This window comes from Marmota marmota, unplaced genomic scaffold (genome assembly GCF_001458135.2).
Source record: "Marmota marmota marmota unplaced genomic scaffold, marMar, whole genome shotgun sequence".
Classification (NCBI taxonomy): Eukaryota; Metazoa; Chordata; class Mammalia; order Rodentia; family Sciuridae; genus Marmota; species Marmota marmota.
Window position 1 is genome coordinate 49845130 of NW_026000229.1, and position 11825 is coordinate 49856954.

At 39.5% G+C, this 11825-nt stretch overlaps 1 protein-coding gene across 1 annotated transcript; it reads left to right on the plus strand.

Annotated features, from left to right (window-relative positions):
- The first annotated feature begins 3443 nt into the window (after positions 1-3443).
- Lgals3 (galectin 3) lies at positions 3444-11825 on the plus strand. The gene is made up of 5 exons (XM_015480910.2): positions 3444-3465; positions 4446-4862; positions 6280-6368; positions 8574-8739; positions 11532-11825. Exons 1-5 carry the CDS (start codon positions 3448-3450, stop codon positions 11685-11687), a joined length of 846 nt encoding a protein of 281 aa, XP_015336396.1. The 5' UTR covers positions 3444-3447; the 3' UTR covers positions 11688-11825.

Here is an 11825-nt window from a genome sequence, read left to right on the forward strand (position 1 = left end):
CTGCTCCCCTGCACCTCAAAATTCTCCGAGACTAGAAGAATCAGGATGGAGTTCACATATCTATACTTCTGCAGAGTAGGAAGATTTTTTTAAAAAACATTTGATCGTATGCATCTCTCTTTATATAAACTACTCACCTTTAAAAAAAAAAAGAAATTTTCTAGACAAGGAAAATACTTGTAATAAGAGATCCTTTTTTTCCCCCTCCCTAAGTTCTGATGTTACTAATCTTGACTTCAGAAGAACACCAGTTATAATCATTTTCAAATAGGAGATCTGAATGGTTGGGAGTTGGCATAATCCAAATAGTGCATAACTAGTTTTTGGAAAAGTACAACTTATTGGCTAAAGTGTGGATATAATTAGCACAGTGACTATGCAAAATGGCATCCTTTTATTAAATATTACTGTGTGCTGAATTAGTCATCCAGTTAGTTTTCTGACAAAAACACAATCTTGTTTTCAGTTCAATTAGAATTTCAGCATGCTCTGTAGTTCTGGATGAATAGACCAGAGAATTAATTTCTTGGTGAAGTCATTAATACTTTCAAACAGCTATAAACTTTCAAGGTGCAAGGTTTTGAATTAGTGTAGAATGAGCCTAAATTAGGAGTCAGGAGACTTGGGCCCTGGTTCCTGACCTGTCAATGACAGGTTGACTCTGTGGACCTATTTCCTTGCTTTACAGTGGGAATATTAATTTCTTCCTGTAATTCTCATGAGCTTAACAGAATCAAATAGATAAGGTATGTGGAAAATGCTTTGCATTCTGAGAAGCCCCACACAAATGCAGTGTCATTATTCTAATGTGTCAGAGGAATGTGTCACAACACAGTCCAAACTGTCATCCAAGGCATATGTGAAACACAGTGAAAATACAGTGAACTCTGTTGTGTTCCTCAAATTGCATTTGGTCAGATTGGAAAATAAACTAAACAGATTTGAGCAGGTTTTGGGTGGAATAAATGCTAAGTATGGAAATGGCCCCTTTGAGTTTCTGGCCTTCATCAGTCTTTACAGTCATCTTAATTTGATCAGAGTTATATTAATAAGGCACCTATGAGGCACATGATACCAATAGAAACTTTAATTTGTGCAACTGAAACTCCCTGGTTGGTTTTTATTGATGTGAGTATGTACATTTACATAGGGATTCGCATGCTGACAGTCTAGATTGGTGGTTCTCAGCTAGGCATGGCTTTGCCCAAAGGGATATTTGGCAAGGTCTGAAGACACTTTGGGTTATTACAAGTTGTAGGGTGGTGTGCTACTGACATCTTATGGATTGAAGCCAGAAATGTGGCTAAATAGCCTAAATGCACAGGATCACACTGTGCCACAAAATGTCTACCTGAAGTGACAGTAATATGAGATTGAACATAAGTTCCTGTGCAGTGGGGACATTTCAAAGAAACCAAATGCTTATAAAAATTATTGCTGAGTCTTTGGTACATTGTTCATGGGTGGAAAAGGGTGTGCGATCAAAGGATGCTAAGCTCTCTGCCCACCTTGAAGTTCAAGATTGTTTTCTACCAGTGTCCAAAATGAGAGAGGCTTTATTTTCTTAAGTAATTTGCTTTCTTTTTCTTTTCTGTAACCACTCTTCCCTCAAGTTCCTCCAGTGGTGGCAGCACAGTTTCCTATACAGTATTGTGACAGTCTTGTGGGGGAAAGGCACACAAGCATAGGAGCTTCCCACTTTTGCTCTAGAAGTTTAAGTTCAATAGGAAATACAAGGTGGGGAAGGAATAGTAAGCTCTAGGAGTCACTGTGATTTTCCTGTCAAACTGCTGGTAGTTTTCCACCATGGGAGATGGGCATGGTCATAACCTGATTCTAAATAAGTTGGAGAATAACCAGGGTAAAAGAGATGGGAAAAAAATTAGTAAAAGGTAATGTCTGAGAGTGATATAAATAACAGTAGTATAAATACATCTTGTGTATGTAAATGAAGTACATATTAAGTCCTAGGAGGAGCTATGCCTTTTTTTTTTTTTTTTGCAGAGAATTTTAATATTACGCATTTTTAGGACCTATCATGTAGTTGTCATTTACTGAATCCCTTTTGGGACCATGTCATTTCTTTAAAATGAGTAATTAACACAAGTAAACAAATAAAGGAAGAAGAGATTCTAGTTGTTTACAAGTCTGGGTAATTTTGACTATGACACAGTTTATCCTGAGCTTAGAAAGAAGTCACCCAGGATGCAGGAGTTCTGGGCTACCCTTCAACTGCCCTGCAGAATGGAAGCAGCTATAGCAGGAGCAGGTGTGAAGCACCTTGTGCTTTTGGAGACTTGGTTCAGGGGAAGGAGCAGGAGGGAGCAGTAAATTTTCTCCAGCCCTGTGGCAGCTTTGAGCATGACAAACCTTGTTTGACAGTTCCCACTCCAAAATGTTTTTCTTTTTCTTTTTTTTTTTTTAGAGAGAGAGAGAGAATTTTTAAATATTTATTTATTTATTTTTAGTTTTTCGGCAGACACAACATTTTTGTTTGTATGTGGTGCTGAGGATCAAACCCAGGCTGCACGCATGCCAGGCGAGTGTGCTACCGCTTGAGCCACATCCCCAGCCCCCAAAATGTTTTTCTCCACATTGTTTTGTTGAGTTTCTTCACCTTGGTTTGTTATAGTGCCCAAGATTTTATTTGGAATACACGTACCTTGGAAAAAAGAAAAGAAAAAAGCACTTCCAAATAAATGTCACTATCCTTCAAGGCTTAGTTCAAATACTACGTTCCCTTCCCTGCTCCGAAGTTAGCTTCCCAGGTTTGCATTCCCACAGCATATGGCCTGACAGCATGGATCACTTATTCTCTTGTATTTGCCTACGTCTGCCTGCCCAGCTGGACTGTGGGCCCTTTGCCATACAGATCCTGGCCTGTTCATCTGAACATCCAGATAGGAGCCTGCACAGTGCCTGACCTGGAGCAGGCATCAATGTGCTCCAGTGATGGAATAAATAATCAAGCAGCAGGTAGAGCTGTTTTTCAGATCTCACTAGGGTATGGGGCTGTCAGAGGGAAGAAAAGGGGACTTAAGTCATACCAACAACTGAGCCCTTTGTGAGGGGTAGTGGAGAGAGGGCACGAAGGAGAGTGATGGAGGCTCAGGACAAACCATGACTATTTTAATTATTTACCTAGAAAAAAGGCAGAACATTTTCTTCCTGCTCCTTCTCCCTCATGCATTGTATGTCCTCTTACTCTCAGATTTCAGAACACAAGCTAATGTGATCCAAGTTTGAATTTGAATAAATAGGGTTTAGTAATGTAGCTGGAAAGCATCCCCACCCATTACTGTTTTTATGGTTTGGCACTGTTGACTTAGGCAATATACCTATAGATTGAGTAGAACTGCCCATGAAGTATTCAGGAAGTTAAATCTTAGGGAAATTAGTGAGTCCAGTGATAACAACACACTCTCTCTCTCTTTTCTCCTCAGGAAAATGGCAGACAGTTTTTCGGTAAGTGCTTCATGTCAGTTTTCTTAGCTTCATACACATTCACATAGGTGTAGGGTTTCATTTTTACCACCAGACTTTCCCTTCTCACTGTCCGACTACACTGTTTCCACTGAGGGCCTGTTAGCTGAAGTCTTGTTTTTTCAGCAGCAGTTTGGGGGAAGAAAGCCAGGCAGAAGCCTGTGAGTCTGCAACAGTCACTCACCCTGCTGGAAGCACCAGGAAGTGCAGCCCAATCTGAGCATCCTCATGTTTGAGATTGGTTTCTCATGTTGATTCAAAAGCTTGTGCTCCAGAGACTGACACAAGAGAATCAAAAGTTTGAGGCCATCCTGGCAACTTAACAAAATCCTGTCTCAATCAATCAATGAGTAAATAAATAAAGGGTGGTGGTGCAGAGGATGTAGCTCAGTGGTGAAATACTATACTTGCGGGGGATGTGGCTCAGGCGGTAGTGTGCTTACTTGGCATGCGTGCAGCCCGGGTTTGATCCTCAGCACCACATACAAACAAAGATGTTGTGTCCGCCGAGAACTAAAAAATAAATATTAAAAAATTCTCTCTCTCTCTCTTTAAAATGAAAAAAAAAAAAAAAGAAAAGAAATACTATACTTGCCTTTTGTGCCCCAGGCTCTGGGTTTGATCCCCAGTACTGCAGTAAATAAGTACATACATACATACATACATAAAATAAAGAAAAAAGCATGTGTTTGTAGATCAAGGAGAGCTACCTCTTGACTTCAGCAAATTACAAAAAACTGAGATGATGGGTGGCTAGAAAAAGTGAAGAAACATATAGAATCCCAACGTCTAATTTTAGTCTTTGGAACTCAAAACTATTAATAGGTGGGGAAAATTTATTGATAATTAATTTTGTACCTTTCCCATATTTCTCTACTTCTTAGATCACATGCTTGTTTTTCTGAAAAATCTGTTTTCATGAATATTTTGTATCTTGTAATTGTTTATGTCTTTCTTTTCAGCTTAATGATGCCTTATCTGGGTCTGGAAACCCAAACCCTCAAGGATGGCCTGGTGCATGGGGGAACCAGCCTGGGGCTGGAGCAGGGGGCTACCCAGGAGCCTCTTATCCTGGGGCCTATCCCGGGCAGGCACCTCCAGGGCCCTACCCTGGACAGGCACCACCTGGAGCCTACCCAGGGCAGACACCTCCGGGGCCCTATCCTGGACAGGCACCTCCTGGTGCCTACCCTGGACAGGCACCTCCTGGTACCTACCCTGGCCCAACTGCACCTGGACCTTATCCTGGACCTCAGGCACCTGGAGCCTACCCAGGGCAACCAGGTGGGCCTGGGGCCTACCCACCTCCAGGACAGCCAAGTGCTCCTGGAGCCTACCCTGCTGCTGCTGGCCCCTATGGCACCCCTGCTGGACCACTGGTAAGATGGAGTAACTCTGTCATGGAATTGTGCAGAGGGCTCAGGGAAACTATATACCTTCAGCTTACAGCCACATTCTGAAAACCAGCTACTGGTGTGTGTTGATTTGGTAGAAAAAAACAAGTGTTCATATTGCATTTATTTTGTACTGTTAGTATAAAGTGAAGGTAAAACACCTTTTTAAGGCATTATAAAGCTGCTTTTAATATAAATCAAGTTAGGATTGTAGTAATGAGAGAAAGAATGCCATGCCATTGGTATGCATCTATATTATTTAACCCCAAAACCACCCCATACCATACTGTTATTACCCTCATTTTATGCATGACGAAATGGGGCAAAGGAAAAGTTATAATTTGCCCAGGGTCACTGAAGGAACATGTAGGGGAACCAAGGTAATCTGGTTTTGAAAAACCTCTTAAAGATAATTCTGATATAAGGTTTGAATTTTCATGCAGATTAAAATACATTTTAACAAGTGAGTTCCAAATGAATACATAACTCAAGGAATCCAGGTACACTCAGTCATGGATATTTCCCTTGCAAATTGATAGTCTAGTTGAAAGAGAAGATCTAAATGAAGAAAGAGCTATCCAACAGTGTTGGATGTGACTTTGGAGAAGATGGCTCAAGGCAGCACCGTCTTCTTCTGGAACAGTTTGGAGGAAAGCTCAGAGAAGATGTGGGGACAGTGGGTAGTACCGGGCAGTGCCTGGCATAGGGTCAGTCAAGAGCAGGCAGGAGGAGACTTGAAGGCTGTGGAGACAGGCATATATGAGAGACTGCAGAGAAGAGCTTCCAGGACCTATTAAGTCTTAGGAGTCAGGACTCTGGCTTTCAAGGCTGGACAACTAGAACATCAGCAAAGCTTTAGCCCCAACTGGGAACTCAGGAAGAGAAACTGATGGATGGGAGACGGCAGGGGAGACACTTTCCGTTCACACTTGCTGGACTTGAGGCTCTAGTAGCAATGCCAGGTAGGAGGAAATGCAGAGCTAGTGAAGATCAGGCTAGAGGTGAAAGCTTCATGTGGTAGTTGAACCCAGGGGAAAATGTTATAAAGGGAGAGAAGAGGCCACAGATTGAGTTTCAGGGATATTCATGGCATCTTGAACATGGATGGAGAATACACATCTGTGGAATGAACTGTATAAGTGTTCATCCCACAGACAGAACTTAAGCTTTTCCAGAAATTAGTCTGTGTGAATGAGGTGTGGATTGAAATAGCCCTCGGAGTGTTCTAAGAGGGAAGCTTATTTCTCTAGCCCCTGGGCAAGGCAGCCTGAAAGTCAGAACAGATGGCCTAAACTGGGGCTGTATTGTTCACAAATACTAATTGTGACTGAACTTTAGTTATATTTTTTTTCTTTCCCCAAGAAAAATGACTGTTGACACACATATACTTGTTCTTTCCCAGACTGTGCCTTATGAGCTGCCCCTGCCAGGAGGAGTCATGCCTCGCATGCTGATAACAATTATGGGTACTGTGAAGCCCAATGCAAACAGGTAAAGAGGCAACTTGACCTATCTGTTGATTCATTTTTGAATATAGAATGATATATTCTAAATTTTAATGATATTTCCAAAATTACATGTTCAGGATCTTGGCTATACTGTCATATGGGATTATCTCATATTCAATATATGTTCCCAAATAATTTTTTTTTAAGTGTCAGGGTCATTCACTGTAAATGGTAACACACCCTAATCTGTGTTTTGGTATTCATTGTATCATTAATTTTCACAGTTGAAGGCAGAAAAAGGAACCTTTTTTACAAATAAAACCAATGCTCATGTCCTATAGATAAGTGGCAAGCCTGGGAACCTCAGTCTTCTGAGTAAACACTGTTAAAAGGTTTGAAAAGATTCTATCCATTGACAACTTTACCAAAATAAAACAACCTTTGTCATTGGAACTGGTTTGGCTAGGATGTAGGCTGAGGTAGGCTAGGATGGAGTAAGGTTTTATTGAGCTAATTTAGGAAAATTCATGCTGATTTATGGTTGCCATGGCTGCCTGGCCCTGGCTGTCACCACTGGTGCTGGTTAAACTTACATACAGTATGAAGAGGCTGAAAAGGTCCTAAAGCCATCCCCTAAATCTGTCCCTGAAGTTAGTGCCATTAAAGCTCCTCCAGCCATTGGTGAGCTGCGTCTCTGAGTCTTATAGGCAGTACACAAAAGGTATGCATTCAAATCATGTCACAGGCTTCTTCAAGAATATTATTTATTTATCCATAAATAACCTGAGTTATCTGTCAATTTATTGCTGGGGAATCAATGAAAGCCACATCCTGTCACCAGATGAGCACATGTTCTAATTGGATAATTTTACATTCACATAGCCCCCTGGTTTTTCCTCCAGCCAGCCTCCTCTGGTTCTGCATGGAAGTATCTACCCTAAGCCAATCTTTCTTTTTACACACCTAGACAGCATCTCTAAGGTCAACCTTTCCTCACACAAAGAAACTTGTTTGGCAGTAAATTACTGTATGCCTATGTCCTTATACATGTTGCTTCCCAAGGTAACAGAGTCTAGCACACCTTCCTGTGCATGTGGTACCCATGATTTGTTGGTATCTGTTTTCCTCCTCCAGTAACCCCAAACACAGAGAACCACACAGTATCCTTGCCTCAGTTCGTCATTGCAATGGGAAGTTTAGTTGCAGTAATACTAGAGATGTATACTGAGACCATGGTTGATCAAAACTGATTCTGATTAAAATGGTTAATGGCAGTAAATGAAAAAAAAAAATTGCAGCTTGGTCCTGCAAATTCTGTGAGGAACTACATGAAAAAAAAGTGCTTGACAGAGTTGACAGTATCTTCCTTTTCACTGAAAACAGAGCCATTGAATATTTAGTCAAATACAAATTCTATTGCCATTTTCCCTTGTGAGTTTAATATTGTAAATTGTGGTTGAATGTGACTGGCTGAGGGATTCAAAATTCCCAGAGAATCCATCAATCTAGAGCACAAACCTTATTTAAAAACACCAGCTGATTCCTGATGCTCTATGGAAAAACCTTGAAAAACTCATGAGTAGGCTTGATCTTTTAATAAAGAAACTTGTATTTGCATTACCATCTAAGAAGAAAAAGAGTCAAAAAGTTCAACTAGCACTTTCATTAGTTCCACCTTTCATCACGGAGTATGCAACGTTGTTTTTTTGTCATAGCTTTACAATTTAGCAACTACAGTATATCATTCTTGCTGTTTTAGAGGAAGTAGGTTTCTGACTAACCACAAGGAAGCCAAGTATTTTAGCTGACTTGCCTTTAACAAATATTAGAAGCAACCTGGCAGGGCAGGTAAGAGAGAACCAATACTATCTGTTCAGGCATAGTGTTTTCAAAGTGGTTCTAAACCTGTATAAGGAAACCCTGAAGGGTTTTCATGAATGAGTCTGTAAGGAGGGGATTACAGCTGAATGGGAATATGGGACCAAGGACACTAAGGTAATATGCACGCGCGCGCGCACACACACACACACACACATGCCTTGCTGACTTTAAGATTTTGACAGTAAATAAATTTGGGGATTAGTATACTTCCTAGTTTGAACCCATTCTCTGGCTTGTTTGCTTCTATTCAGAAAAATTTCCTATGTATTATGAAATAATTGGCTTTTTAGAAACTTATATGCTCTTCACTTGATAAAAAAATGCAATTTTGATCATTTTAATAACTCTGGTCTTTGGTTTAAAACAGAATTGCTTTAGACTTCAAGAGAGGGAATGATGTTGCCTTCCACTTTAACCCACGTTTCAATGAAAACAACAGGAAAGTCATTGTATGCAATACAAAGCTGGATAATACATGGGGAAAGGAGGAAAGACAGTCGGTTTTCCCATTTGAAAGTGGTAAACCATTCAAAGTAAGTGGTTGCTACTATTATATATTAATAATATGTATTTCTCATGGGGAGTCACTCTAAAACCACAGCACATTGAAATGAATTTTTACCAGCTGTCCTGAGGCACCAAACCAGCCTGTCTCCTCCCTACCTTTAGACTTTGCAGGCTAAGAAAATGGCTGAGAGTGAGACATTCCCTAATTCTTTGCAGGCATTTCACCATCATCACAGTTGCCACCCACCCTCACTGCAAGCTAAAGATTTTCTAGAAATTAATAAAAAATGGCAGAAAGTCTTTATGTCAGTTATTTCCCTAAAACAATATGGTTGGCATAAAATCAAAAGGAAATGTTCACCATGCGCGGTGGCACATGCCTGTAATCCCAGTGGCTCGGGAGGCTGAGGCAGAAGGATCAAGAGTTCAAAGCCAGTCTCAGCAACTTAGTGAGACCCTGTCTCTAATAAAATATAAAACAAAAGGGCTGGGGATGTAGTTCAGTGGTTGAGCACCCCTGGGTACCTCAGCTTCTCTCAACCTGCAGTACCAAAAGGAAAAACAAAAACAAAAACAAAAAAAAAAAAAAAAAAAAGAAAAAGAAGAAATGAAATGTTCTTTTTTAATTCTAAAAATCAATATGCTTAGCTGGGTATGGTGATGCATGCCTGTAATCCCAGTGGCTCAGGAGGCTGAGGCAGGAGGATCACAAGTTCAAAGCCAGCCTCAGCAATTAGCAAGGCCATGAACAACTTATTGAGACCCTGTTTCAAAATAAAAAATAAAAAAAGGAATGAGGATGTGGCTCAGTGGTTAAATACTCGGAATCAATCCCCAGTACCAAATAAAATAAATATCAATATACATGTTTTATGAAAATAAAAATTTGTAGATGTTTAACTTTAAAAGTCTCCTATCCTCACAGAGGATTAAATTTGGTATCATTCCAGTATTTTATGTAGTGCTAGGGATCGAACCCAGTGCCTCATGTGTGCTCTACCACTGAGCTACAACCCTAGCCCAATACAACACATTTTCAATATTTATTTATGCAGTGCTTGGGATTGAGCCCAGGGATGTGGTACCACTGGGCTACATCCCCAGCCCTATATTCTGAGACAGGGACAAGCTAAGTTGCCCAGTCTGGACTTCAACTTTTTTCCATTTTTTAATAAGTGCATTATGGTTGTATTGTGTACCGATGGGGTTTGTTGTTACATATTTGTACATGCACACAATACACACTACAAAAATATAATTTGGACAATCACTCCCTTAGAACTTCTCCTCCATCCCCAACACCCACACCTTGTTCCCTTTCTTCTACTCATCTCCCTTTGATTTTTATGAGATTCACACTGTTTTTCCTTTTTTTTTTTTTCCTCTCCAGCTTCTGCATGAGAGAAAAATTACAACACTTAACCTTCTGAGTTTATTTCTCTTAACACAGTGGTCTCTAGTTCTATCCATTTTCCTGCAATTTTTCATAATTTCATATTTCTTTATTGGCTTTGAACTTTTGATCCTCCTGTCTCAGCCTCCTGGTTGCTGGGATTACAGGTGTGTGCCACCATGCTTGGCTCACATTTTTAAGTAACTGCTTCAACATATATTTATAAAGTCTGAAGCACTGAGTTAGGATTGTAGTCAATAAAAATGGCTAGACTGTAAGCTCAAGGTCAGGGACAAGGATCACAGTCTACATGTGGTAGACAGCTTTCCATTTCACAATATTATTACTTACTAGTATTTCATTGTTTAAATATGTGAGAATTTTACCAGTACCCTACTGATGAATATCTGGACTATGGAAATATGCTAAAGAATAAACCTGAAAATATTTAACCAAAATACTGTAATAACTACCCTTACATACACATCTTTCTTTCCTAGAATAACTTTATTCAAAGAATATACATGTTTAAAATTTGGATAAGGCATTGCCAAATTACTGATTACAAAAGGATGTGAGATTGCATATCTATCATTTGAGTTTCCCCTAACCCTGCCAAACTGGTTAATGGATTCCTACTATAGTGTTTACTTTTTATTTATTTTATTTTCTTTTGCTACCAAGGATTACACTTGGGGACACTCGACTACTGAGCCACATCCCCAGCCCTATTTTGTATTTTATTTGGAGACAGGGTCTCACCAAGTTAGTATCTTGCTTTTGCTGAGGCTGACTTTGAACTCTCTATCCTCCTGTCTCAGCCTCCTGAGCCACTGAGATTATAAGCATGCATCCCTGTGCCTGGCTGTCTTTCTTTTTAAGTGCTACAAAACCTTAAAAAGTTTAATGTAGGCAAATTATGAATCTTGTCGTTTATGGTTTCATTTAGGTTCTTCTAACAATTTTGTTGCTTTGTCTTTTTTGTTTAAATAATCTGGAACTTATTTTTATTGTAAAGTTACTTTCTCTGGATCTTTTCTATTTTTTTAAATACATTTTTTTTTTTTTTAGTTATAGATGGACACAATATCTATTTTTTTATTTTTATGTGGTGTTGAGGATCAAACCCAGTACCTCACATGTGCAAGGCAAACACTCTACCACTGAGCCACAACCCCAGCAACTCTGGATCTTCTTAATTGGGTCTACAAATGATAAAGATGACATGTTGAATATCCTGAGTTCAGGCTATACTTGTTTGAAATTAATGGGTATTTCTATTATTCCTCTTATTTCAAATTGAGAAAAACTATCTCTCTCTCTCATGCACATGTTTTGAAATATGCACACATCATGGAATGGCTAAACTGCACTAATTAACATAAGTATGACCTCACATGACAATTTGTGTGTGTGCCTTTTCAGATACAAGTCCTGGTTGAGCTTGACCACTTCAAGGTTGCAGTCAATGACGCTCACTTGCTACAGTACAATCATCGGATGAAAAATCTCAGGGAAATCAGCAAACTGGGAATTTCTGGTGACATAAACCTCACCAGTGCTTCACATGCTATGATATAATCTGGAAGGGGCAGATACTTTAAAAATAAAATTGAGTCTAAATTTTACACATTTAAAGATTTCATATGAAAAAATTTTACCTTTATTCACCAATAGCTTTCTTGTAAGCATCCATTTAATAAATATTCTTACGCTAAA